General features: G+C 48.2%; 1 protein-coding gene across 1 annotated transcript; it reads right to left on the bottom strand.

Moving 5' to 3' along the window:
- Positions 1-6096: 6096 nt before the first annotated feature.
- On the bottom strand, positions 6097-25671 carry Fuca1 (fucosidase, alpha-L- 1, tissue). The gene is made up of 8 exons (NM_024243.4): positions 25247-25671; positions 23296-23430; positions 20711-20848; positions 16393-16498; positions 13298-13498; positions 11517-11707; positions 9375-9474; positions 6097-7323 (listed from the first exon to the last, which is right to left on the bottom strand). The coding sequence occupies exons 1-8, from the start codon at positions 25591-25593 to the stop codon at positions 7183-7185; spliced, it is 1359 nt and encodes a 452-aa protein (NP_077205.3). The 5' UTR covers positions 25594-25671; the 3' UTR covers positions 6097-7182.
- Positions 25672-25711: the final 40 nt, after the last annotated feature.

Here is a 25711-nt window from a genome sequence, read left to right as displayed (position 1 = left end):
CTCCTCTTGTGAGGCTCCCAGTTTGGTTCCTCCCCTCAGCCTGTCTGTTTTCTTTTCCTACTCCCCTCTAAGTAGCTCTACCCTCCAATCATGCCCACTCCATGATTTTCTGAACACGTGTCCCATGAAGAGCCATGACATTTGACAGCCCATGTGTAGATCCCGAGATTTTTTTCACCTCCACCTGCTTCCCCCACGTCTTAAATCACGCCCGGTTCCAATCCAGGGCCATTTATCTGCCTTCTGAAAGGCGTTGTGTTCCCAGGGCGTGTTGGGGTTGAAGATGACTGGGAAGCTGGTGGGCCAAGCCGATGGCTCCTTTAGTCTTAAAGGAACAGGGAAGGCAAGAAGGCCTAGGTTAGCGAAGGACTGCTATAACTGTGGGCTTCTAGGGGCTACTACTGGTGCTCGGGTGACTTGTGAAACCCTGAAGCTAGCCATTAGGAAATCATTGTGTCCCTGTGTATACACTGTCTTACTTCCTTCTTGTCTTCCCGTCCTCAGCCTCAGTGGGGAAGTCTTCAAATGACTAAACATGCGTGTGCATCATGCAGAATGGCGCAGATCCCGCCCCAAAGGTTAAGGTCACAAAGTAGAATATAAAGGTTCACTGTGGAGCTGGTGAGATGGCTCAGCGGGTAAGAGCACTGACTGCTTTCCCGAAGGTCCCGAGTTCAAATGGTGGCTCACAACCACCTGTAGTGAGATCTGGCCCTCTTCTGGTATGTCTGAAGACAGCGACCATGTACTTATTAAATAAATCTTTGGGCCTGAGTGAGTGGTGGCCGACTAGAGCGAGCAGATGTCCTAAAATTAAATTTCCAACAACCACATGAAGGCTCACAACCATATGTACAGCTATAGTGTACTCATATACTCCATGTAGACCAGGCTGACCTAAACTCAGAGATCTGCCTGCCTCTACTTCTGCCTACTAAGTGCTGGAGTTAAAGATATGTGCCACGATGGCCACCAAAGTTTTAAATTATTACTAGTGTATTTACTTCATGTGCATGGCTGTTTTGCCTACATGTAAGTCTATGTAGAACACCTGTGAGGCCATAAGAGTGAAGCAAGAAAAACATCTTTGCTAAATCCTGACCTGACCTTGGGCTGACATTGAGGTCAGCTTGACCCTCAGGCACTTACAGGAATTTTTGCTAACCTGCTCTGGCCTGCTTTTGTAACCACAAGGCTTTCTGCTCCCATCAAGCAAAAACAAACCTGTCTCCACCTCTACTTTGTTTTTTTTTTAATATTTACTTATTTTATGTATATGAGTACAGTGTAGCTGTACAGATGGTTGTGAGCCTTCATGTGGTTGTTGGGAATTGAATTTAGGACCTCTGCTTTCTCCGGCCCACCCCACTCACTCCTGCCCAGAAGAGGCCGTCAGATCTCATTACGGGTGGTTGTGAGTCACTGTGTGGTTGCTGGGATTTGAACTCCGGACCTTCAGACTCTTACTTGCTGAGCCATCTCACCAGCCCTGTTTTTTGGTTTTTGTTTTGTTTTTGTTTTTCCGAGACAGGGTTTCTCTATGTATCTCTAGCTGTCTTGGAATTCACTCTGTAGATCAGGCTGGTTTCAAACTCAGAGATCCACCTGCCTCTGCCTCCCAAATGCTAGGGTTAAAAGTATGCGCCACCACCACCTGGCTCCCTTTTTTTTTTTTTTTTTTTCCCCAGACAGGGTTTCTCTGTATAGCCCTGGCTGTCCTGGAACTCACTCTGTAGACCAGGCTGGCCTCAAACTCAGAAACCCACCTGCCTCCTTATTCTTACTAAAAGTTCATATCCTGTCATGCTTGCTAACAGCCATCACAGCTACATCAATGAGAAGTACCAAAGTTGTGCCTTTCCCCTTTATAAGCCCCCTGCTCAGAGTGTAAGCATGCAATATCAGCACTTAGGAGCTAAATGCAGGAAGATTAGGAGTTCAAGGCTAGCCTCAGCTACATGGTAAATTTGAGGACAGCCTGAGCTACATGGGACTCTTGTTTTAATTGTGCACTGTAGCTGTATTCAGAGACACCAGAAGAAGGCATCAGATCCCATTACAGATGGTTATGAGCCACCATGTGGTTGCTGGGAATTGAACTCAGGACCTCTGGAAGAACAGACAATGCTCTTAACTGCTGAGCCATCTCTTCAGCCCGGTGGCACGTATCTTTAATCCTAGCACTTTGGAGGCAGAAGTAGAAGGATCTCTGTGAGTTCTAGGCCAGCCAGGACTACAAAGAAAGACCCTGTCTCCAAACAAACAAACAAACAAACACAGGTTCAAAAATAGAATGGGGTCAGTTAGATGGCTCAGTGGGTAAAGCACACCTGAGGCCACAATTTAACATCTGAGACGTGATTCCTGGAGTGCCTGTGCCTGCAGGCACACACATGCACACGCTGGAACAGAAAGCATTCTTAGGGCTGAAATGATACTGAGAACAAAACCTACATTGGAAAGGAAGCCAAGAGGCCTGGGATGGCAGCCTGCACCTGCAATCCCACTGGAAGAAAGCAGCCACCTCTAGGTGGAGTCAGGCCCTTAAAGGGTTTAGCCGATGTGGCAGGATCTGGCTAGGGGACACTCCTAGGAAGATGTTGTTTTCCTTCCTAGAATTCCCACCCCTAATGCAGTCCCCACTGGCCTTGTAAGCCACCATGAGGTCTAGTCTCCACTGGATCTAGTCTAAGCCCCTGACTTGAGAGGTGTAGTCGCCTCCCACAGTCCCTTCCTCCTCTTTTTTGGCAGGACCATTTCTTGGCTCTCGGATGCTGCTCCAGAGCCTAAGCTGCAGGGAGGCTCCCAAACAGTTCGGGTTTCCTTGTCCTTTTTTACTGGGCTCTGGTCCCTAGGCTGTGGCTGCCTCCAGGCATCTGGCCTCCTGCCTTATCTCTAGCCAGGAGCCTCGATATTGGCTCAGTCTCCTCTCCATCCTCTTCCTTCCTTCCTTCCAGGAAGCTGTGGGGTACACAGCTCATCTGCCCTAGGCTTCTTTCAAACTAATCCATTGCCCTCAGCTTTGGTTTGAGTTAGTTCTTTGTGCTTACAACTCTGTTTGCGCTTGTTCTTAAATTTTATTAATGAAACTGAGAACCCCAAGAGGGCACCCTGACTTTCCCAGTATCATATGAGGCTCCACTGGGACCTCCAAAGACTCCTGGCAACTCATCTCCACTGCGTCTTAATTCTTTAATTAGCAGAGCAAATGGACTTGCTCCTGAACCTCTAAACCACATCACTTTGAAGCTGAGGCAGGAAGATCCGGCAAGCGTTTGAGGCTAGCCTGGGCTACACGGTGAGTTGCACAAAGACCTAAGCTACAGAGTGAGATCCCGCCTCAAAAGACGACTAAAAAAAATAGTGATTCTCTCTCTTCCCATCTTCCTTCCTTTCTTAGTTAAAAAAACAAACAAACCAAAACCAAAACGAAACAACCCTACCCCCCCAAAACCAAAACCAAACTAAAACCCCCTAAACCAACCTAAGAACAACAAAACAAAATAAAAAGTGAAGACACCACTAGGTATCTCAGGGAGAAAGTGCTTGTTCCAGCTTCCAGTTGTAGCCTCATGACGGGTTGTCCAGGTAGGAACTCAAGAGAGGCCATGGAAGACTGCTTATTTGTTCCTAACAGGTCACTCAGCTTGCTGTCTGTCTGTCTGTCTGTCTTTCCTTCCTTCCTTTCTTTCCTTTCTTTCTTTCTTCCTTCCTTCCTCTTTTTGCTTTCTTTTTTAAAGATTTATTTATTTATTATATGTAAACTACACTGTAGCTGTTTTCAGACACACCAAAAGAGGGCATCAGATCCCATTACAGATGGTTGTGAGCCACCATGAGGTTGCTGGGAATTGAACTCAGGACCTCCCACTGAGCCATCTCTCCAGCCCCCTCACCCTAATCTTTTAAACAGTTGCTCTGTGACTCAGCTATGTTCCTAAATGAGACCACTGTCTTTTTTTGAACAATGACTTCATGCTGTATGTTTCTCCTTCAAGTTATGTTTGTCGTGGTTTTTATCAGAGCGACAAGAAAGGAACTGATACCATGTTTTTATGCTTACGCATATGGTTCCTGTTGGGCCACCTTCGTGACAACCTTGGGACATACGTGGCTCCCAGACTGTGGATTAGACATGTCTGAAAGCAACTCAAATGTCCATGAACACTGCTTATCCATAAAGAGAATGAAGGAACTGGGGCGTGTCACAATGTAAACGAACCTGCTGAGTGACAGAAGACAAACACAAGGAGCTCAGACCATGAGATCTCAGTGACATGTGACCTAGATCAGGACACACCATGGATGCAGAGGGTGACAGTGATCACTTACACAGTGGGTCTCACAGAGTGCATGGAACATCAGTTCTCAACCTGTGGGTCTCGACCCCCGAGGCAGTTGACTGACCCTTTCACAGGGGTCAAGTAAAGCCATATACACATTATGATTCATAATAGTAGCAAGATTACAGTTATGAAGTGAAATAGTTATGGGATGAAAATAATTTTATGGTTGGGGGTCACCACAGCATGAGGAACTGTGTTGAAGAGCGGCAACATCAGGAAGGCTGAGAACCACTGAACTAGAGGTAGGAGGGTGCTGGAGAGAACTTCCAACAGCCATTGTTTCTTACAGGGATGGTGAGATTGTTCTAACTACTGTCGTGGATAACCTGTGAATATTCTAAACGCCATGGGACTGTAAGTGGGTTTTGTTTGATTTTCTCCTTTTGTTTTTTGTTTGTTTGTTTGTTTGTTTGTTTGTTTTTGTTGTTGTTGTTTCAAGACAGGGTTTCTCTGTATAGCCCTGGCTGTCTTGGAACTCACTTTGTAGACCAAGCTGGCCTCGAACTCAGAAATCCGCCTGCCTCTGCCTCCCAAGTGCTGGGATCAAAGGCATGCGCCACCACGCTCGGCTTCCTTTTGTTTTTTTGAGACAGGATTTGTCTGTGTAGCCCTGGTTGTTCTGGAACTCACTTTGTAGACCAGACTGGCCTCAAACTCAGAAATCCACCTGCCTCTGCCTCCCAAGTGCTGGGATTAAAGGCATGCGCCACCACACCTGGCGCATACTATTTTTTAATGACGTATTTTGATTTTGTTTATGGGTGTTTTGCCAGCATTTATATTTGTGCTCCATGTGTGCAGCCCAAAGCAACCAGAAGAGGGCGACAGACACTGTGTCTGTAACTGGAGTTGTCGAGTGTGTGCTAGGAGCAAGCCTTGACCCCTGATGAGCCATCTCTCCAGCCTTCCTGGTTTTCTCAAGCACATAGGTAACGCTAAAATCTCGTGGTGGGCCAGGCAGTGGTGGTGCATGCCTTTAATCTCAGCACTTGGGAGGCAGAGGCAGGCGGATTTCTGAGCTTGAGGCCAGCCTGGTCTCCAAGGCAAGTTCCAGGATAGCTAGGGCTGTTATACAGAAAAACCCTGTCTCGAAAAATCAAAACAAGAACAAAAATAAACCCAAATTACACAGCCACCATATATTTTAAATTAAAAACAAGGGAAGCCAGTCAGTGGTGGTGAGGGTCTCTGAGTTCAAGGCCGGCCAGGGCTACCCAGAGATGGCTCAGTGGTTAAGAGCACTGACTGGCTGCTCTTTGATTTCAGTTCCCAGCACCCACATGACAGCTCAGAACTGTCCGTGACTCCAGTTCTGGAGGATCCAATGCCCTCTGCACATAAATTCCTGAGTACACAGTGAAGCACAGGTTGAGCTGGTAGTTGTCAAAGACAGACACCAGAATGAGAGAGAAGCCCCAGGGACCACACACAGTGTTCTGCATTAAAGAGACCAAACAAGCTAGCTCTCTCCTCCTTCCCTTCCTCTGGACAGTCTATACAGCTTAGGGCAGCCTTGAGCTCACTATATAGACAGGCCGGACTAGCTTCGGATCCTGTTGGATCACAGGCATGCATACCACACTTGGTTTATGCAGTGCCAGGAACTGAACCAAGGGCTCTGTGTATCCAAGCAAGCATGGTACCAAGTGAGCTCTATCTCCAGGCCACTTTTTTTTTTCTCCCTAAATAAAAAAAAATTTTTTTTAAATTAAAAAAAAAAAAAAACAAACAAACAAGGAAACCAGAAAATGAGTATAAAGCTGTAACCTAAGTTAGGGAAAGAAACCTATCACATGCTTGTGGTAGAAATAATTTGGCATACAAATTTACTTCCATCTTTTTTTTTTTTTTTTTTTTTTTTTTTTAAGGCAAGGCAGCATCGCCTTCTTTCATTGGTATCTCTGTGTCAGAGACCATCCCGTGAGAAAGCGAGCCCTTCACAATCTCCCTGACAGGCCAAATGGCCTCATGCTAGGAGCTGGTTATCACTCCCTCCTCCCTATTCCCTTCCTGGCACCTGAGGCTGTAAAAGCTAAATTATAGTCCCCTCTTCCCTGTCTCTTCCTGACTCCCAAGCCATCCAAGGACATGAGTTACGCCTGAGCCCGGCCTGACACCCCAAGGCTGTCAAGGAGGATCTATGTTCCGCATAGATCTATAAGATGCAGAGTGCCCGCCGCCTGGAGCCTGACTTCGGACCTCATGTGAGCAGATGCCCACTTTTTTGTTCTTTGTTAAAATTCCCCCTCGACCCCTCCCCATTCCCTGCAATGTATGCTATAAAACAAGGCACCTCAGCATAATAAATGGAGACCTTGATAGGTACAATCTACTTGGTCATCTGCTTCTCTTTTCTCTTCCAATCCCATATCCTTACAGGTCTGCGGTCCCCCTGGCACCCACGAATAACTGAATCCCGAGGGACGGGATATCTCTGAAGACGTGCTCAGTGGCAGAGCGTTTGGCTTGCTTGGCATGACAGCCTGGCAAGCCCGGAGGGCAGGACCTGGTCCATCTCTGCGGGACTGGTACCAACCAATAAGGCAGAGGGGGTTGAGCTCGCCAGACCTCTCTGACCTGCTCCCACAGGCAAGAGGATGACTTGGCTCATTATCAGGTAGGTCATCAGAGAAGAGAGGGAAGTTCCACCCTAGTGGAGGCATGGGTGACTCAGCTGAGCTGGCCAGGTCTCTCTGCCCACCAGAAATGCTAGCAATGGCTCGCCCATCCATTAGAACGGCTTGGGAGATTGACCACTGGGTGGAAGGAAGGGAAGCTACTTTATTGCAGGGATGGTAAGCAGCGCCCCAGGCAGTCTGTCCTTGAGCTCCTTTGATCAGTTCACCTTTGTCAGCTTCAGAGTCCACGCAAACTCCACCGGCAGAACGGTAGGTGGCAACTGTGGCAGAGAGATGAGGACGCCCTCCAGTGGATCCTGGGTCCAGCTCAGGTCTCCTTCTAGTCCTAGCATTGTTATCTGCAGAAGGCAAAAGTGGAGAGCACCCGGTTATTCACTGATGAGCAGACTGTGCTCCAGATATGGTGGGGGAAAAGCTGTGCTGGGACAGAACAGCAAAGACAGGTGGGTGGGACATTCGTGTGGAAGGAACCTGGGAAGGAAGAAGCAAAAGCCTGCCATTAGCCAGGCATGGGGTAATTTTAGCACTGGGAGGAGACAGGAATGTGGAGGTTTGGTCTTTTGCTATGTACTGTGATGCTAAATACTGGCCCCCAAGGCCTGGTTGCCTCCAGGGATGAGAGAATCTGTACAGATAAAGTAATGCTATGTGACCTTGTTCCTTAATTTAAAACTATTGGTTGACTAGAGATGCCAACAGCTTATAACTGGGCAGAGGAGAGGTAGGTGGGATTTTGGTACCCAGGCTTGGGACCATAGGTGGAGAGAGGAGTTACAAAAACATAGCCATGAGGCTGGAGAGATGGCTCAGTAGTTGAGAGCACTGACTGCTCTTCTAGAAGTCCTGAGTTCAATTCCCAGCAACCACACGGTGGCTCACAACCATCTGTAATGGGATCTGGTGTGTGTCTGAAGACAGCTACAGTATTCATGTATAAATAAAAATAAATAAATAATATTTAAAAAAAAACCAACAACATAGCCATGAGGGCTGACCAGATGGAAATGGCAAGTTATACCTTGGGGGTTATTGATGGAAAAGTAGACAAAATAGCATAGAGGGTAGATATCTGCCCAGCTCTAGTGCATTAAAGGCTTATTATAAATATGAAAGTTTTCTGTCTTTTATCTGGGAACTGAATGATCAAAAGTGGGGTAGAAACCCCCAATTGAGATTAAATACTTAATACAACACAGGAGAGCCACAGGCTGAGATTAGCCTGAGTTACATAGAGAACTCAGCTTAAAAAACAAGAGCTGAGGCTGTAGTTCAGTGGTGGAATGTTTGCCTGAGCATGCCTAGGCCCTGAGGTCTATCCCCAGCAATAAAAAAATGAAAAACAAAACCAGAACATGCTAAACCTTAGGAGGGTGCAGGGAGCCATGTAGGAAAGGCGAAAGGCTGGCAAGTGTCTCCTGGAGCTAGCTTGTCATTCTGCACGGCCAGCAACGGGTGGGCTCCAAGCAGGCAGGGTCCTTAGAGACTTCATCCCGGGATTGGGTCTCTCTGCTGATACGCTTTCCTGTCACTATTACACAGCCTAAGGACTCCTGGGCATTATCCCACCCTATTTGGGCAGACTTTCTGCAGGCCAACATGAAGATGTACTTTCACATAGTAATGCTGGACAGACGAATTAATGACTCCATAATTCCTAATGATTTTGCAGGATTTCTAAGTTGATATAAGTAATTTCAAGTCCTCTATAGAATAAAAGCTGCACTTAGAGCTCGGTAAATCTTCATGTGTCATGGGCTAATTGTACTAGAAGAAAAAAGCAAGCGTGGAACAAATTTACGATCGCGGACAACATTCCTTCCAGGTTAGCTGTGACACTATTATCTGGTAACTGTGACACTATTATCTGGTAAGTACAGGTCACAAACTGGGCACGGAGAATTTATTCTAGGTGCGAGAACAGCAACTACTGACTAGTTTATCTATCCAAACCTTCAAAATAATAAGACACAAGGCAGATAATTTGTCTCTTGACAAAACTGTGCTAACGCGTGACATTAATGAACTTAGGGGCTAGTGACAGGTAATGCTTAGTGAGACACTAGCCTTCATGGGAGGACATGTAGACAATTCCGCCGTTAGACCTCAAGTCTTATCGATTTATGACTTGAATTGTTGCCGTAAACTTACTATGAGCTTATTGGAATGTAAAAGTATTTAGAAAATCATGTGATCAATTACCCTTCTCTAATAGTTCTGCCTGCTGGTTGTATGAGGTAGCTTTTAGAGACAGTATTTATACTGAGGACGGAAGTAGAGGGAGTGAGAGTGACAAGACCAGAGATCATCAGTCTCTGGCCTTCGTGCAGTGCTGGGTCCTGTGAAGGCCCGGGCAGGTCTGTGGCAGGAGGGACTGACAGAGTCTCCTTACCTTTGTGGCCGAGGTCGTTTTGGGGGATTTGAGGTTCACGATCCCATTTTCTGGCCAGTACAGGAAAGTGGCGTAAACAGTTGCGTTTTTAGTAGTGTACCTGGGAACAAAGAGACATCACTGCCCACGTCTGAGTCCAGCTGTTATCCCTAACATTCCCCCACACCCCAGTTAGATAGCTCACCCATCAAAGCCCTGGTGTTTGTCATCACCACTAGGGAGTGCAGTAAGGTGCTCGGGAAGGAAAGGGTCTGGAAAATTCATTGGGATTTTCTATTATCCCTTCACTGGGTTTTGTTAAGGTTTGTTGAAAAATTAAAATTAACCCTTGGGCAACTTATTTTCTAGAGCTTTCCCTGATGCCTCACTAGCCTTAAGCTTGCTGCCTCCCCCTTTCTCCCAAAAAAGAAGAGAAAGAAAAGAAAGACAGCCTAGTGGTAGCCATTAAAGGTGGTCCATGCACCATTCAGGAAGTAGATGCAGGTACATAGATATCTGTGAGTTCAAGTCCTTCCTGTCTACACACAGTTACATGCTGTCTCAAAAACAAACAACAAGCTGGGCTGTGGTGGTGCACGCCTTTAATCCCAGCACTTGGGAGGCAGAGGCAGGTGAATTTCTGAGTTCGAGGCCAGCCTGGTCTACAAAGTATGTCCCAGGACAGCCAGGGCTACACAGAGAAACCCTGTCTTGAAAAACCGAAAAAACAAAAACAAAAACCTTCTGCTGGGTGTGGTGATGCAGACATAGAATCCCAGCTACTAAGGAGGCTGAGGCAGGAGGACAGCTTGTCCCCAGGAGGTGGGGGACAGCCTACGCAGCATGGTGAAACCATGACCTACACATAGGAAAGGTACTCATTAGGAGCCGACGCCACAGAACTTGGTATTGAAACCTTCTCAACTCCAGATCCACGAGAAAACAACAGAGGGTGAAACAAGTGAAACACACAAGGGTGACACAAAGGTGACACATCCCCTGGCCCGAGAGGTCACCGTGTTCAAAGACAGGATAACAACCAGCTCACAGAAAATCATCCATAGGGGAGAAGAACAAAGGCACTCTGGTGTGGCACCAGGCTCCCTGCTCAGGCCTGGCGCTCCGCGGGGTCCTCACACAGATGATGGTAACTAGTCTTCAAATCGAGTCTAGGAAGCCAAGTACCATCACACACTTTGCAGTTGAAAAAACTGAGGTCCAGGGTCAAATAACTAGATCTAGAAGTCCGTGTACAAATAGGAAAAATTTAGGGTGGAGCTCTGCACAGGGTGGGTGGAGACAGAACCCAGCTGGGACATGAATCTTACAGCAAGAGGCAAGTAGCCAGGCAAGGACCTGAGGATGTGCCAGGTCCACAACAGCCACAGGCCAATGCTGGCCCACATCGGAAGTATGAAGTACAACACTGATAGGCTGTCCTGTGTGGTTTGAGCTCACTTAGAAGCTGGCTCTGGAAGCAGGGCGCCTTCCACCGAATTTTGGACCCAAGCATATTTGTCTCAAAGTGTCCTGAGGCCCCTTATCAGGGGCTGGGCTGCCCCCTAACTCCACGTCAGGAACGGAAAGAGAACAGATCAGAAGCAAAACCCCTGAGTTTTTGAGAACAGCTAGGTTAGCCATCTCCAACAGGGCTCTCATTGTCCCTGATACAAAGCACCCGTGTGTGTGTGTGTGTGGGGGGGGGTGGCGGGTCAGGAAGCCAGAGGCTCAGCCATGGGCAGCTCATCCGCGGAGACAAGGAACACTTGAAACTCCAGCTGACTCCCCCAGCTTCCCCAGTTGATTTCTGCTGGTGTTCGTGAGCCTCAGAGTGATGACATCACTCACTGTATTGTCTTACTTGTTTAGTGAGAAGTCTCACTCTGCTCTACCCAGGACTCCCTGTCAGGAACTCCAGCCTTAAGGGCTTCCCCAAGTGATTTTGGTTGGGTGTTTAAAGTACTCAGTTTAATATTTTGCCATCTATCTATAATCTATAATCAATCTACCTATAATCTATGTATCTATAATGTATGTATGTATGTATCTATCTATCAGCTATCACTTGTTACTAATTCTTTGACTTTAGCTTTACTATCACTCTGAACTGAACCATGGCTATTATCAGTCACTCTCCTGACCACAAGAGAAGGCAGGGCTCACCACACAACCGTCTTGTTCTTTTCCGACTGCACCCTCCAGGGTTTGGAGGCATAGATGGCCTCCCCGTTGATCTGCAGCCACTTGCCGACAGCAAGAAGCCTTTCTTGGAAGATGGGGACGATCAGACCATCTTTAGTTGGTCCAATGTTGAGAAGATAGTTGCCTCCCAAACTTACCGTCTGAACCAATTCCTAAAGAAGGCAGAAACAATAAAAACTGAGGTGTGACTACCAAGCCTGGCAGTGTCTAGAACACACAGACATTAGGGAATGCTAAGAGAAAAATCCCTGGCTTCAATCCTTAGCACCACAAAGGGGAAATGGGGGGGGGGTGAGTTACACCTTAGAGCTGGGTACGGCAGCAAATGTTGTTTAAGTACAGATTATATGCACCTTCGGCAAAACCGATGAAAGGGAAGCTGGGCGTGCTAGCCCATGCCTGTAATCTCTGAGGAGGGAAGAGGCAAGACGACCAGGAGTTCAAGGCTAGCCTTGGCTACCAAATTTGAGGCCAGCAGGGACTCCCAGAAGACTCGGCCTCAACAAAGAATACATACCATAAAGAGACATTCTGAAGACACTGGAGAGCAGGTATCTGCTGTGACCGCTAACAACTGTTGCTCAAGGCAGTCCAGGACTAATTTTACATACAGAAAAATTTAAAGGCGAGAGCCCATTAGAGAACACCTAAGGAAACTTCCATTGACTTTTGGTGTCTCCTCCTACTCTTGATTTTACGTAGCTGCAGCTACACATGGCACTTTATTCCATACCGAAGCAGCCGGCTGAGTACTCTTCAGTGTAGCTGTCCCGCCTACTGAATCACCCAGTAAGGAATGGAAACCACTCACATGCGAACTGAAACACCCCTGGGAAGGGGCTGGGAAACGATGGCCCAGAGGGGGCGTGCTTGCTTTATGAACAAGAAGACCTGAGCTCAGAACTCAGGTTCAAAACAAGACACACAAAAACCAGCAATGGCCAAAAGACTCTGGGTGTTGTGCTGGGTGTCACAAACACACTTGTGAACACATCAAAACAAACATTAGCACATGTTATGTTACCTGTGTACACACACACACACACACTCCACAAAGACAAGAGAAAGTTCTGGAAGAACAGCTCTGTAGAAAGAGCTTCCCCTGAGGCTGAGAAGATGTCGAAGGCAATGACCTCAGACAGTGAAGTCCCTTGCCACCAATGTGAGTGACGTAAGTTTGATCCTCGGGACTCAGGGTGGAAGGAGAGAAGTGACTCTCAAGCTGACCTCTGACCTCTGCATATACAACATGGCACACACTTGCCCCCACCCCAAACAAATAAGGAGACATAGTTTCAAGTTTTCAAATTCCAACCCCTTCCTCAGTGATAGGGACAATGTCCTTAGGAGAGCTTTGGTCTTGCTGGAGCAGCTGTGGCCTCGATGAAAGGAGTGTGTCACCGATGGGGTGGGCAATGAGACCCTCCTCCTACCACGTGACAGTCAGTCTTCTCCTGCTTGCCTTCAGAACAAGATGTAGAACTCTCAGCTCCTCCTGCACCATGCCTGCCTGGATGCTGTTATGCTCCCACCTTGATGATAATGGACTGAACCTCTGAACCTGTAAGCCAGCCCCAATTAAATGTTGTCCTTATAAGAGTTGCCTTGGTCATGGTGTCTGTTCCCCCCATTAGAACCTGAAGACAGTCTCCGTGTACTGTGGCCCGAGCAGGCTGGAGCCACTGGACTCCTGGTCAGAGGGCAGCTCAAAGACAGACGAACAGCTATGGCAATGCTCTTACCTCGATGATTTCATTTTCCTTGGCGATGGTCGACATGGTCATGTCTTTTCGATAGCCCCAGGATGCTCTGTCCATGCTGGTGCACATCTCCCACTTGTGGTCTGGCAAGCTCTGTGGCTTGTATTTGTCTTGACAGTTGTAGTACCCTCCATGATGACAGGAGCAGTTCTGGCCCCACCGGTCATTCACTATCACCTCATCCTAAAGGAGGGAGGAGAACGGGGTCATCGGCACAGCACCGCCTGGCTCCTTTATGCGACGCAGCTCCCTCCGGCAACAGTGTGTTTGGAAGGAGGAAGAGCAGGACTACACGAGTGCTTTCCCCTGGTGCTCGCTTGCTCTACAGAGCACATGCGGGACTCTAGACGTTTTTTGGCTGTCCCAGTGAGGGCCGTGCTGCTACCCAGTGAGAGAGACCAGAGATGCTGAGAAATGTCCTACAGTATTGAAGACAGTGCCTACTACAAAGCAGCAACCAGGGCTGGAGAGATGGCTTGGTGGGTAAGAACACTGGCTGTTTTTCTAGAGGACCCAGGTTCAATTCCTAGCACTCACATGGCAGCTCAAAAAAAAAAAAAAAAAAAAAAAAAAAAAAGGAAAGAAAAAGAAAAAAGAAGAGAGCTGTCTGTAACTCACACAACCCTCCCCCCAGATATACATGGAGGCAAATTCCAATGCACATGAAATCACCAAAAACCAAAGCAGCATCCAGCCCCTATCGTCAGCAGTGCCCGAGCCCAGGGACCCAGCAGAGGGATGCATGGACTAAGTGTGTATATAGAGAGAGTGCCTGTGGCCCAGGAGATGGCTCAGAGGGTAAAGCACTTAATTCGTAAGCCTGAGGCCTCTCCAGCACTCATTTGAGATGGCGCAATGGTTAAGAGTGCTTGATGCTTTGACAGGAGATCTGGTGCCGCGTTCTGGCTTCTATGGGGTTTTGCCTACACACATTACTCATAAACTTACACAGGCAAACATTCATACACATATAATAAACAATTAAAAAACTTGTGCGAGTGTTTTGCCTGCATGTATGTCAGTGCACAAGAAGGCCAGAAGAGGGCATCAGCTGCCCTTGTGCTGTAGTTCCAGGTGGTTGTGATTCACCTAGTGAGAGCATGCAGGGTAAGGAACTCAAAGAGCCTCTGCTCTGAGCCCTCTCCCCAGCCCTGGCTGTCATTTTTTTTATTTTTATTTTTAATGTGATTGGCATTTGCTTCCTTCCCGACACTGCATCTTTGCTTATGTTTTTTTTTTTCTTTTGTGATTCTCCTTAATGGGGCTGTCATCCCATGCACTATACGACCCAGCCCCATGAAGGCCCAGCCCGGAGGAAAGGCACCTACCTCTCTGGGTAGTCCTGGCTGTCCTGGAACTCGATTTGTAGACATGCTGGCCTCTGACTCATAGAGATCCACCTGCCTCTACCTCCTCAGTGCTGGGATCAACGTTGTATGCCATCCCACCCAGCTGTTTAATTTGTTTCTTGAGATAAGAGTCTTACTATGCAGCCATGGCTAGCCTGGGAACACACTGGGTAGACCAGGCTGGCCTCAAACTCATAGAGATCTATCCACCTGTCTCCTGAGTGCTGGGGTTAAAGGCGTGCACCACCACATCTGGTCCATCTCAAAGTCTGAATGATGGCCATCAACTGCTCACTCATAACGGTACATAACTGAGGCAGAGACAGTGGTGCCATGGTGAGTTACAGAGTGTTTTCCCTTTAAACGCTGAGCAGAGACAGATGTGGACAATTTAGACCATGGCATCCCGTCTGTGTTAACTACCTGGGGATGAACTGCACATCTGGGAGTCCCCAGAGACTCGGGGGACCCCTGGAAGCCAGGCTTGCCCTGCTGTTGGCCTGCCCTCCCGTGAGTGAGTGAGTGAGTCTGTCTCCAGCATGAGAGCCACCTCCACCAGCACTCACCACTCAGGGGTCTCTTCTTTCTCTCCTTCCCATTTTCTGAGTTTAGTAATGACTTCTCAATACGACCCCCACAGACAGGACTCCACCAGGCCACCTTCATCCAAGCTAAGTTTTAGTGCTTCTCTCTCTCTCTCTCTCTCTCTCTCTCTCTCTCTCTCTCTCTCTCTCTTCCTTATATGTAAGTACACTGTAGCTGTCTTCAGGGCGTCAGATTCCATTACAGATGGTTGTGAGCCACCATGTGGTGGCTGGGATTTGAACTCAGGACCATCGAAGAGCAGTCGGTGCTCTTAACCACTGAGCCATCTCTCCAGCTCCCGGTTTTGGTGTCTCTGATTACACCCAGGCCGGTGCATGCGAAGCACCTCTCTACCACCAACTAAGCTATTTCTCCAGCTACCAAGCTCCCCCCTCTCTCTCATTTTTTGAAACAGAATTTCTGTGTGGTTCTGGCTGTCCTAGAACTCACTCTGTAGACCAGACTGGCCTGAAACTCAAAGAGATCTGTCTGCTTCTACCTCCAGATGCTGAGATCAAAGGCGTGCGCCACCACCGCCCGGCCCGACCTGCTTTATACTTAGATCTTTCTTTAAAATCTATAAACCAAGAACCTGTAAAATCTTTGGCATTTTCTATCAGAGATCAAGACCTCCGTCATTCAGTCCAAGGTCCATAACACAAGGTGTAAACTGGCAGCCTGTGTACTGGCCAGTTACAGGGAAGGCTCAGTTACCCAAGCACCCTACAAAACCCAGCATAGGGCTGGTGAGATGGCTCAGTGGTTAAGAGCACTGACTGCTCTTCCGAAGGTCCAGAGTTCAATTCTCAGCAACCACATGGTGGCTCAGAACCATCCCTAACGAAATCTGATGCCCTTTTTTGGAGTGTCTGAAGACAGCCACACTGTACTTACATATAATAAATAAATAAATCTAAATAAATAAATAAATAAATAAATAAAACCCAGCATAAAGCTAGGAATGGTGCCTCACACCCATAATAATCCCAGCTCTTGGAGAGCGGAGGCACGATTGCTAGGACTGCCCCTGCTACAGCCTACCTACCCCAGCTGAGACTATGGGTAAGTATCAGCGTGCTCATTCACACTCTTTTTTTTTTTTTTCAGAACCTGTAATTCATAAGGTAGTTGATAACCACCTACCTTGACAGGGCTATCGTTGTAGAGCCAAGCAAGGAAGCTGGTGGAGTTCCAGTACGTGTCAGGACACTCCCACTCCCCGTCGGACCAGATCAGGTCAGGCTTGTAGCTGGAACACATGGGACGAGAACAGTTTGCCATCAGAATCTGTATCTAGTCCAGTCTTACGGACAGGTATTACAATAAATATTTACAAATTAGAACTGGGAGTCTGGCTCTGAGGGAGAGCACTTGCCTATCACATGTGAGGTCATGAGTTCCACTCCTAGCTTGTCAGAAGGAAGTCTCTTGATTGGAAAGGACCATAAAAATCACAATGCAGAAACTAAAGAGATAAGAAATCTTTTTTTTTTTTTTTTTGCTAACACAACCACAGTCTAAAAGAGCCTCAGAGACAGGGTGTGGAGAGGTGGCTCTGTAGTGCGGGGTCAGCAGTGGATGGCTCAGGCTCTGGAAGAGAACGGGCTGCTCGTCTAGAAGTTGAGACTCTCGTCTGATTTCCCACACCCACAATGGAGGTTCACAATCACCCATCCTTCAGTTCCCCTGGGGATCTGATGCCACTTTCTGGCCTCTGTTGGCACCAGGCGTACATGGAGAGCATAGACAAACATGCAGGCAAAACACTCAAACAGCTAAAGTAACGATTTTAGGGCCGGGTGTGGTGGCGCACGCCTTTAATCCCAGCACTCGGGAAGCAGAGGCAGGGGAATTTCTGAGTTCGAGGCCAGCCTGGTCTACAGAGTGAGTTCCAGGACAGCCAGGGCTACATAGTGATACCCTGTCTCGAGAAAAACAAACCAAAACAAACCAAAACCAAAAACCAAAAACCAAAACCAAAAAGTAACAATTTAATTTAATTAAAAGGAGAGCTGCAGGGGCTGGTGAACTGGCTCAGTGTGTAAAGGCGCCTGCTTGCCAAGTCTCACAACCTGAGTTCAGTCCCGGGCACACTGACTCTGCAAGTGGTCTTCTGACCTCTGCATGCACACCATGGCACATGCATGCACACACGTCCCAAATAAACTAAAGGGTAATAATCATAGTAATAATAGCAATAGTAATAATAATAATAAACTGCGGTACTAAGGCACATTTCCCCTAATCTCCTTCGCTGCCCCTTTAGAAAAGGAACTACATATAATCAGTAACTAATTAGGGGGGCTGCTCCCAGGGCTCCAGTCACCTCAGGGGGTGAGCGAGCCTGCTACTGCTCGCAGAGAATTGGGTTTGCTTCCCAACGTCATGGCGGCTCCCAACTGCTTATTTCAGGGAATTTGATGCTCTTTGGTTTCCTCAGGCACCTGCTGCCCATGGTGTACACGAACAACACATAAATAATAATTAAGCTTTGACAAAGAGGTTGGTGCTTGGGCAGGCCAGGAGGCTTGCCTTGAGCTGGCAAAGCTTCTGCTGCCAAGCCTGATGACCAAGCCTGACCCCCAGAATCCTCCTGGAAGGAGAGAACCAACTTCCGCAGGCTGACCTCTGACCTCCTCCACATGCGTGCTCATAAGGCATACGTGCTCACGGACACATCGTAATCAAACGTGACTGTGGCTCAGTGGCAGAGCACTGCTCAGCAAGTTGAAAGACCCATGTCTTGTCAGGGACCAAGAAAATAAAAAAAAGAGCTAGGTGTGGTAGCATTTGGGAACCTGAACCTGAGTTATTGCAAATCAGAGGCCACCCTGGGGCTCTATGCCCATCACCTTGTCAGCTCCTGTGATTTCTAACCCCAGTTCAGGGATAAAGAAGAAAGCAAGGGGGCTGGCAAGATGGCTCAGTGGGTAAGAGCACTTAAAGACTGCTCTTCCAAAGGTCCTGAGTTCAAATCCCAGCAACCACATGGTGGCTCACAACCATCTGTAATGGGATCTGACGCCCTCTTCTGGTGTGTCTGAAGACAGCTACTTACATATATAATTAATAAGTAAATAAATATTATTAAAAAAAGAAGAAAGCAAGGGAGAGACTAAGCAAGTTACTCTAAGCCACAAACTTTACAAAAGAAAAAAGCTAGGGGCACTGGCACAGGCCTATAATTCCAGCACGAAGAAAATCCCAAGCCATCAGGATTGCTATAGATGTGAGGTCAGCCAAGGTTAGATAAGACTATAGAGGGAGGAGAGAGGAAAGAAGAAAAACAACAACAACCCAAAAACTAAACTTGATTTCAGAACTCCAGACACCTGCACTTGTCCTGCCCTCTACAGGTGTTTTACAACTGTCCTGACAGTCATCTGACTAAAACCAGATGCAAGGGGACTGGCTAGAAGTTTGGGACAGTGGCTCATGGCTGTAATCCCATCACTCAGGGGATGCTTGAAATTAGAGGCCATCCTAGGTTACAAAGGAAGACCTGTCTCAAAAACAAACTAACCAACCAGCCAGCCAGCCAGCTGAGAATGGAGGCTCAGCCTGAAATCCTCACATTTCAGAGGCTGAAGCGGGAGCACCAACAAGGACTACAAAGTGAGATCTTACCATAAAAAGAAAAGCACACGCCTTTAATCCCAGCACTCGGGAGGCAGAGGCAGGCGATTTCTGAGTTCCAGGCCAGCCTGGTCTACAAAGTGAGTTCCAGGACAGCCAGGGCCACACAGAGAAACCCTGTCTCGAAAAACCAAAAAGGCAGGTGGAGCTCTGAGTTTGAAGCCAGTTTGGGCTACATAGTGATTTTCAAGATAGTCAGAGATACACAGAGAAACCTTATCTTGAAAAACCAAAGAAAGAGAGAAATTCAAACATAATAACAAAAATAAAATATATAAAGTGAGAGTTAGGGCGCGTAGCCTCCCCCAGCCTTGAGCAGGCTGGCTCAGACCTGTTCTGCCACTGTTAAGGAGACCACTCAGGGTGGAGTCTTCTGACCTAGATAGGCCAATTGTTCTGCCACCTTTGAGCTTATCTCCAAGACACTGCTACCTGTCTCAGGAAGACAGGTTCAGAAACCTGTCTTCCTGAGACATTCCTGAATAAGCAACAACTTGGTGACAAAGCATCAAGAACCTGGCGTGGTGGGGGATGGGCCTTCCCCCTTTATAAACTCAAGACTCTTAAGTAAACTTTGGGCCTTGATCAGTATCTTTGTCTTGGTCTCTTGCCATCTTCTCTCCATTCAGGCCCAGCCTCCCCTTCAGGAACCCGGTTCTCGTGGCCGCGGGCTACAGGGGCGAAGAAGCCCCCCTTGGGCTCCAAGGGTCCCCCATGCAGGGGTGGCTCCCACATATAACTAGGGAAAGCATTGAACGGATTAGCAAGAGGGGCAGTGGGTGAAAGGGCTTGCTGATCCTTGGGGTCCACACGGTAGATGAGAAAACTAACTTCCCAAAATTGTCCTCTGACTTGAACACGTGAGTTGTGGCACGCCAACGCCACTCATCCTCCAACCAATCAGTCAATCGACATAAAAGAAAACATTGGGCAGGTTAGCTGGAGGGGTGGTTTTTATGCTAAGGTCTTGTTCCCCAATTGGTTATTGGTCTATCAGTAAAGAAGCCAAGGGCCAATTGCTGGGCGGAAGGAACAGGCAGGTCCTGGAAGAATGAGACAGACACCAGGAGAGAGAGGGAGGGGAAGAGAGAGAGAGGAAGGGAGGGAAGGAGGGAGGGAGGGTGAGAGAGAGAGAGAGAGAGAGAGAGAGAGAGAGAGAGAGAGAGAGTGTGTGTTCACCGTGCTTCAAAGGGAGAAAAGGTGACCAGCCATGTGGGATCTCAGGCCTGTGGGCCACTCTCACAGGCAGGCAGTTGACCAGCGACAAGATGTAACTGAGCAACTAAGTTGAGGGCAGATGGAGAGGTGCCGAGTTAAGAGTATTGATAAGGGCATGCTTCTCCAGGCGGGAGATAAGTAGTGCCCAGCAATTGAGCCAAAAAGGCAAGTTGAAATTGAGCGACATGTGTGTCTGTGATTTTTATTCAAGGGACTCTGGGTGAGGAGCGGTAGTGCAGTCTGTTCCCAGAGCTTAGGTGGGGGAGCGAAAGCTACCGTTAGCAACAACTCCGCATTGCAAGCAGTCGATTTTCAAATGGTGACCTCGGCGAGGTCTTGACTGGGCCCAATGGCAAGGGAAGAGGCCCTGAAGCACTGGCTTTGACACTTCACCAGCCAGGTCCCCGTGACTGTGGCATCAGTAAGTGAGCACAGCCCAGAAGATCTGAGCGGTGGGAAGGGAAGGAGGGAAGCAAGCTTTGCATTGATATAAACACCACTTTTATCATTTTGATGTCTTGTACTTGGTTTTCATAGAGCTGCCTTGTGCCGGAGCCCTGGAACAGCACTCTACAGTGGTGGGGCCCCAGGCGCCCCTGTTTCTTACCTGTTAACAAGGTCATACAGCTCTGGCATTGTTTTTGCCCTGACGAAATGCTGAGTTTTGAAGCCATTTTTCTTATCAAGTAGGTAGAGTGGATGGAACCATTCCAAGAGCGAGTGGTAGAGGCCGTAGCGTATGTTCCTTGAACAGAAAAACACAGCAGCAGCTGGCATTAGGCAGAGGGCCAACCATTTGCTTTAAGAAAAATCAGGCTGGGGCTGGAGTCAGCACTTTGGAGGGGGAGAGGGAGGGGTCAGGAGTTAAAGGCCATCCTTGGCTACCAAGTGGGCTTGATGCCAGCCTAAGCTATCTGAGATCTTTTATTTAATTTTAATAATTTATTTCACACACACATTTTTGAGACAGGGTCTCAATATGTAGCCCTGGCCAGCCTGGGACTAGCTATGCAGACCACGCTGACCCCAAACATCCACACGGCTCTGTCTTCCGAGTGCTGGGATTAAAGGCATGTACCACTACCATCTTCTTACTTTATTTTTTTATGGTCCTGGGAATCATCTGTGCTACATCCCCATCTGTATTAAATACTTCTTTAAAGAACCAGGAGAAAGGAGACTGAAGGCCTCTAACCCAAAGAAAAGACACATTAAGGATCTAGAAGTGCTAACTGTCCTGATTTGTTCATCATACACTGTACAAATGTCACACTGTGCCTCATAAAAATGTTTAATTCTTATGGTTAAGATATGGTGCTATGCAAACATTAGAGTGCGGGCAATAAAGAAAAATAACACAGCAAGAAAGAACTGAAGTGTGTGTGTGTGTGTGTGTGTGTGTGTTTGTGTGTTTGGTTTCAGTATGTAACTTGTGGACTAACCACTGATAGAGAAGGTACCAATGCAGCCTGCTAAGGCTGGGCATGGTGCCAGGCCCGGAAGCCAAGCACCTGGAAGGCAGAGGCAGGAGGATTGCATCAAGTTAGAAGGTAGATTGGTCTGCACAGCAAGTTTCAAGCTCTTCAGGGATCTAGAGCAAGGTTCTGTCTCATAAGACCAAACTAAACTGAAAGAAAACAGCTACTTCCAAAGTCCAAGTGTAGTCCACACTTAAGATCACATGAACACTTATCACAGGGTTAGTGGCCAAGTGCAGCATGGGGCACGGACCAGAGCAGGTAACAGGAGTCAGCAAATGCATTTTTAAAGTCCTGGGCAGTGTAGAACACAAGCATAGCTGTGTTTCAATCAAACTCAATTTATAGAAACAGGCAGTCAGTCTACATCTCAGAGTCATAGCAGAAAGCAATCTTCCTTCTTTTTTTTTTTTTTTTTGGTTTTTCGAGACAGGGTTTCTCTGTATAGCCCTGGCTGTCCTGGAACTCACTCTGTAGACCAGGCTGGCCTCGATTGAACTCAGAAATCCGCCTGCCTCTGCCTCCCAAGTGCTGGGATTAGAGGCATGCGCCACCATGCCCAGTGCAATCTTCTTTCTTAAAGGCAAACATATCTAGGAGAGTTTAAAACCCGGATACGAACTGGTGGCAGGGGATAGGGCTTGGTGCTGAGGCTTGAATCTGCACTATCTCCCCCCAGGCTCCTGTTCTGAAGGCTTGTTCCTTTCCTGATAGTGTTGTTTTGGGGGTCCATGGAACCGTTCCGAGGGGGGGACATGCTGGCAGAAGTGGGACACCTGAAGGACATCCTCTAGTTCCTGCTGCTCCCGAGTCATTTGATACGTGAATGAATGGCCTCGACCACAGCGTGTGCATGCCATGTATGCAGATGCTCCACCACGCTGGTCTGAAAAGCAACCTTCCCTGCCTGAAGCTGGTTTTAACAGGTATGGTGGTCACTAACACAGAAGTGCCTAATGCATTCGGTGTAGGAGCGGCCGCCTAATATATGTGAGGTCCCGTGTTTGACCCTTAGCACCAAAACCCAAAGCCACCCCACCTCTTAATGGAGAAGTTAATTTCTATTATTAGTAGTAGTATTTGGCTTTTTGAGATGTAGTCTTGTTTAGCCCAGGCTAGACTCAAACTCACTACATACCTAAGGCCATTCTTGAACTCCTGACCCTCCTGCCATTGCCACCCAAGTGCCATCATGTCTGGCTACTCTGTCTGGCTTGGGTTACTTTGCCTCCCAAGTAATTAGCAGCAGTCTGGCTTGTTACTTCCCGTTAAGTGACAAGACTGAGGGGTGCTGAGGAGAATCAGCTGTGTGTTGCCCTCTTTGGTTTTTGATCGGCCGTCATCAGAGCTTGCCCTCAGGTCTGAACAGCTTGGTGTTGGATGCTGGTGGCTATGGAGGAGAAAGGTGGGACCCAGTCCCTGGCTTCTGTCACATATTAGAGAAGGCTCTGTATTGCAAGTTCTCTCATGGAAGTCCTTTGCAGGTTGCAAAGTTGACCACCATGGTCTATGACAGGTGTCCTCCACCCACTGTGAACTTTCTTTGGATCACCTTTGGTCCTGTGAAAACCACCAAGTCTCAAATTCAAAGTCTGGGAGTCCATCTGCTCTCTGGCTAAATGACCCTAGCAGACAAACAAGGGGACCCAGACTGGCTCTCTGGAGGGCTAGATAGGGAGGTTGGTGGAGTCGCTGGCTGTCCACAGACACCCACCTCTTCCGCACAGCTGCTCCCAACTCACCGACCAAATCACGGTGGGGCCCCACGTCCTTCGAGTTCCAGTTCCAAGACACAGGGCTTGGCCAGTTTGTGAAGCCTTCATGATGCTTTGTGGTCAGGACGACGTACCTGCAGGCATCAAAACCAAACGAGAACAAAGGAGTTGGGCGATGTCCACAACCATGGCCTTGCCAGGCATGTCTGAGAATTTTAACAAGTCGGGCAGGTCTTGATGAAAAGGATAGGCCCTTGGGATGAGTCACCATGACAACCGTGATGATGTTTCTATAGTGATAATTATCCCTGTGCAGGTATGACTCAAGAATGGATGGAGGCACTGGAGGTTCAGAGGCAGAGGGGAGGCTGGCAGAAGAAATGCTGTGCTACTTAGCTCTCAGGTTCAACCCTTCTGGAAATAAGTGATGAACCTGTGTCAACCCTGTGCCCCAATCTATTGGCAAGAGCAAAAAGCAGACACAAGCACCTGCTCGTTTTCTTTTTTTTTTAATATTTGTTTATTTATATTACTTATATGTATGAGTACATCATAGCTGTCTTCAGACACACCAGAAAGAGGGCATCAAATCCCATTACAGATGGTTGTTGTGAGCCACCATGTGGTTGCTGGGAATTGAACTCAGGACCTTTGGAAGAACAGTCAGTGCTCTTAACCGCTGAGCCATTTCTCCAGCCCCCATCTGCTTGTTTTCTTAACCAAGATTGTGAAACTGCCTGTCATTTAAGGTGACAAAGGCTCAAATATCTAGGACTGAAAAAAAAAATGTGTTGAGATAATCAGTCCATTCAATATATCACTTACTTTTATAGGAAAAGATAGCATGTTACATGAGATTTTACCACTAGCTGGTGTAGGGGCCCCTGAACTTCATCAGTCCTTCCTGCAATACATCTCTTTCCCCTTTCAAAAAGTCCTTCTGAAATATAAAATCCCTTCCCACTCAACAAGCAAATAACCACGCCCTCTGGGTATGGCTTGCAGAGCCTGGGCACACCTGTCCCATGAGCTTTCTGGAGCTTTCACTTCCAGATCATAGACCTGCAGTCTAGGACACCAGGCTCCTTCCTCTCCTTCCTCTCTCTGGGCTAGTTACCTCGTCCATTAAACAGGAAGTCTGGAAAAAGGCTGGAGTTCAACTTTGTAAATTACGGCTCTCAAGATGGCAAGATGACAGATTTCTGTTCCCTCAGGCCTTTTACTTGGCGAAAATACTAAGTGCCAGCTATACACAGCCTTTCCCTTCGGGGGAGAAAACCTAACGTCCCGAGGGAATAAAAAGTCGGAGTTTGGCAGAAAATCAATGAAGAGAGCGGAGGACTACACTAAGCCAGGAGCGGGAGGCTGCCCTCACAGTGGCCAAATCCCGCGTCCAAAGTCAGCCAATATTTTCTCTGGCTTAGAGGGCTCTCAAAACGCACTTCCTCTGCAGGGCTTTGCCCAAACAACCCCCTTCCTCCTCTGAGTTCTACTATAAGCAAGTGAGAAGTGAGGGAGACCCCAACAAAGAGCAACCCCAAACTTCCATCCTTCCTTCTTCCTTTAGAGGCACAGGGCTACAAGGAAGTCAGGCGGCGCTTTTTTATAAGCTTCCACGGACGGACGCTACCCGTAGCCTAAGGGGACTGGTCAGATCTACAACTCAGGGCCACCGACGGGAATCTGGGCTGTGTTCTGGACCTTTCAAACGAGACACCGATGTAGCCTGATTCTAGTCTCTCTCCGCACAGGTGTACCACCCAGTGCTTTCCCGCCTTAATTTTATTTTATTTTATTTTATTTATTTATTTTTTTAACTGATCCTCAGCTGGATTCTCGTCTTTAGCGTCCTTCCTCCGAGATGCAGAACGTAGGGTCCTGGACCTTCCGAGGTCAGGCAGCGCCGGCTATGGCCTGCCTGCTCCCGCCTCGCGCCCGTCCCGCACTCACTTGGCCCCGGCAGCCTGAAAGAGTTCGGCCCACTGATCCGGGTGGAAGAAGCGCGCTGTGAACTGCGGTGCGAAGTCGGCGTAGCTGAAGCCGGGCGGGTAGTTTTCTGTCATGAAGCGCTGGTAGGCCGGCATCCGATCGCCCTGCCAGTGCCACCAGAACCATTCACTGCCCCAGGCGGGCACCGAGAACACCCCCCAGTGCACGAACACCCCGAACTTGGCCTCATCGAACCAGCTCGGCAGTGGCCGCGAGTCCAAGCTCTGCCAGTCCGGAGTGAAGCGGCGCGGAGCCAGGGCCACTGCCTGGGCCGCAGCCACTAGCAGCAGCAGCAGCAGCAGCAGCATCCCAGAGTCCACAGCCCACCACTCAAGTTCAGCTCCTACATCCTTGCTTCCGGGCCCGCACCGCCCCCCTCTTAACACGCAAGCGCCGGCGAGTAGCCCCGCCTCTCAGAGTAACGAT

This window comes from Mus musculus, chromosome 4, assembly GCF_000001635.26.
Source record: "Mus musculus strain C57BL/6J chromosome 4, GRCm38.p6 C57BL/6J".
NCBI classification, from domain to species: domain Eukaryota; kingdom Metazoa; phylum Chordata; class Mammalia; order Rodentia; family Muridae; genus Mus; species Mus musculus.
Note: the sequence above shows the minus strand (reverse complement) of the source record. Positions and strands in the feature narration are given on the sequence as shown.

What these genes read in the sequence shown, in the direction of transcription:
- Fuca1 (NM_024243.4), bottom strand. Translation starts at nt 25,593, where the DNA reads ATGCTGCTGCTGCTGCTGCTGCTGCTAGTGGCTGCGGCCCAGGCAGTG. An exon ending in GGAGCAGCTGTGCGGAAGAG is followed by an intron (nt 20,849 to 23,295) that starts GTGGGTGTCTGT and finishes TTTCTGTTCAAG; the next exon opens with GAACATACGCTACGGCCTCT. An exon ending in AAACGACCTCGGCCACAAAG is followed by an intron (nt 7,324 to 9,374) that starts GTAAGGAGACTC and finishes TGCCTTCTGCAG; the next exon opens with ATAACAATGCTAGGACTAGA.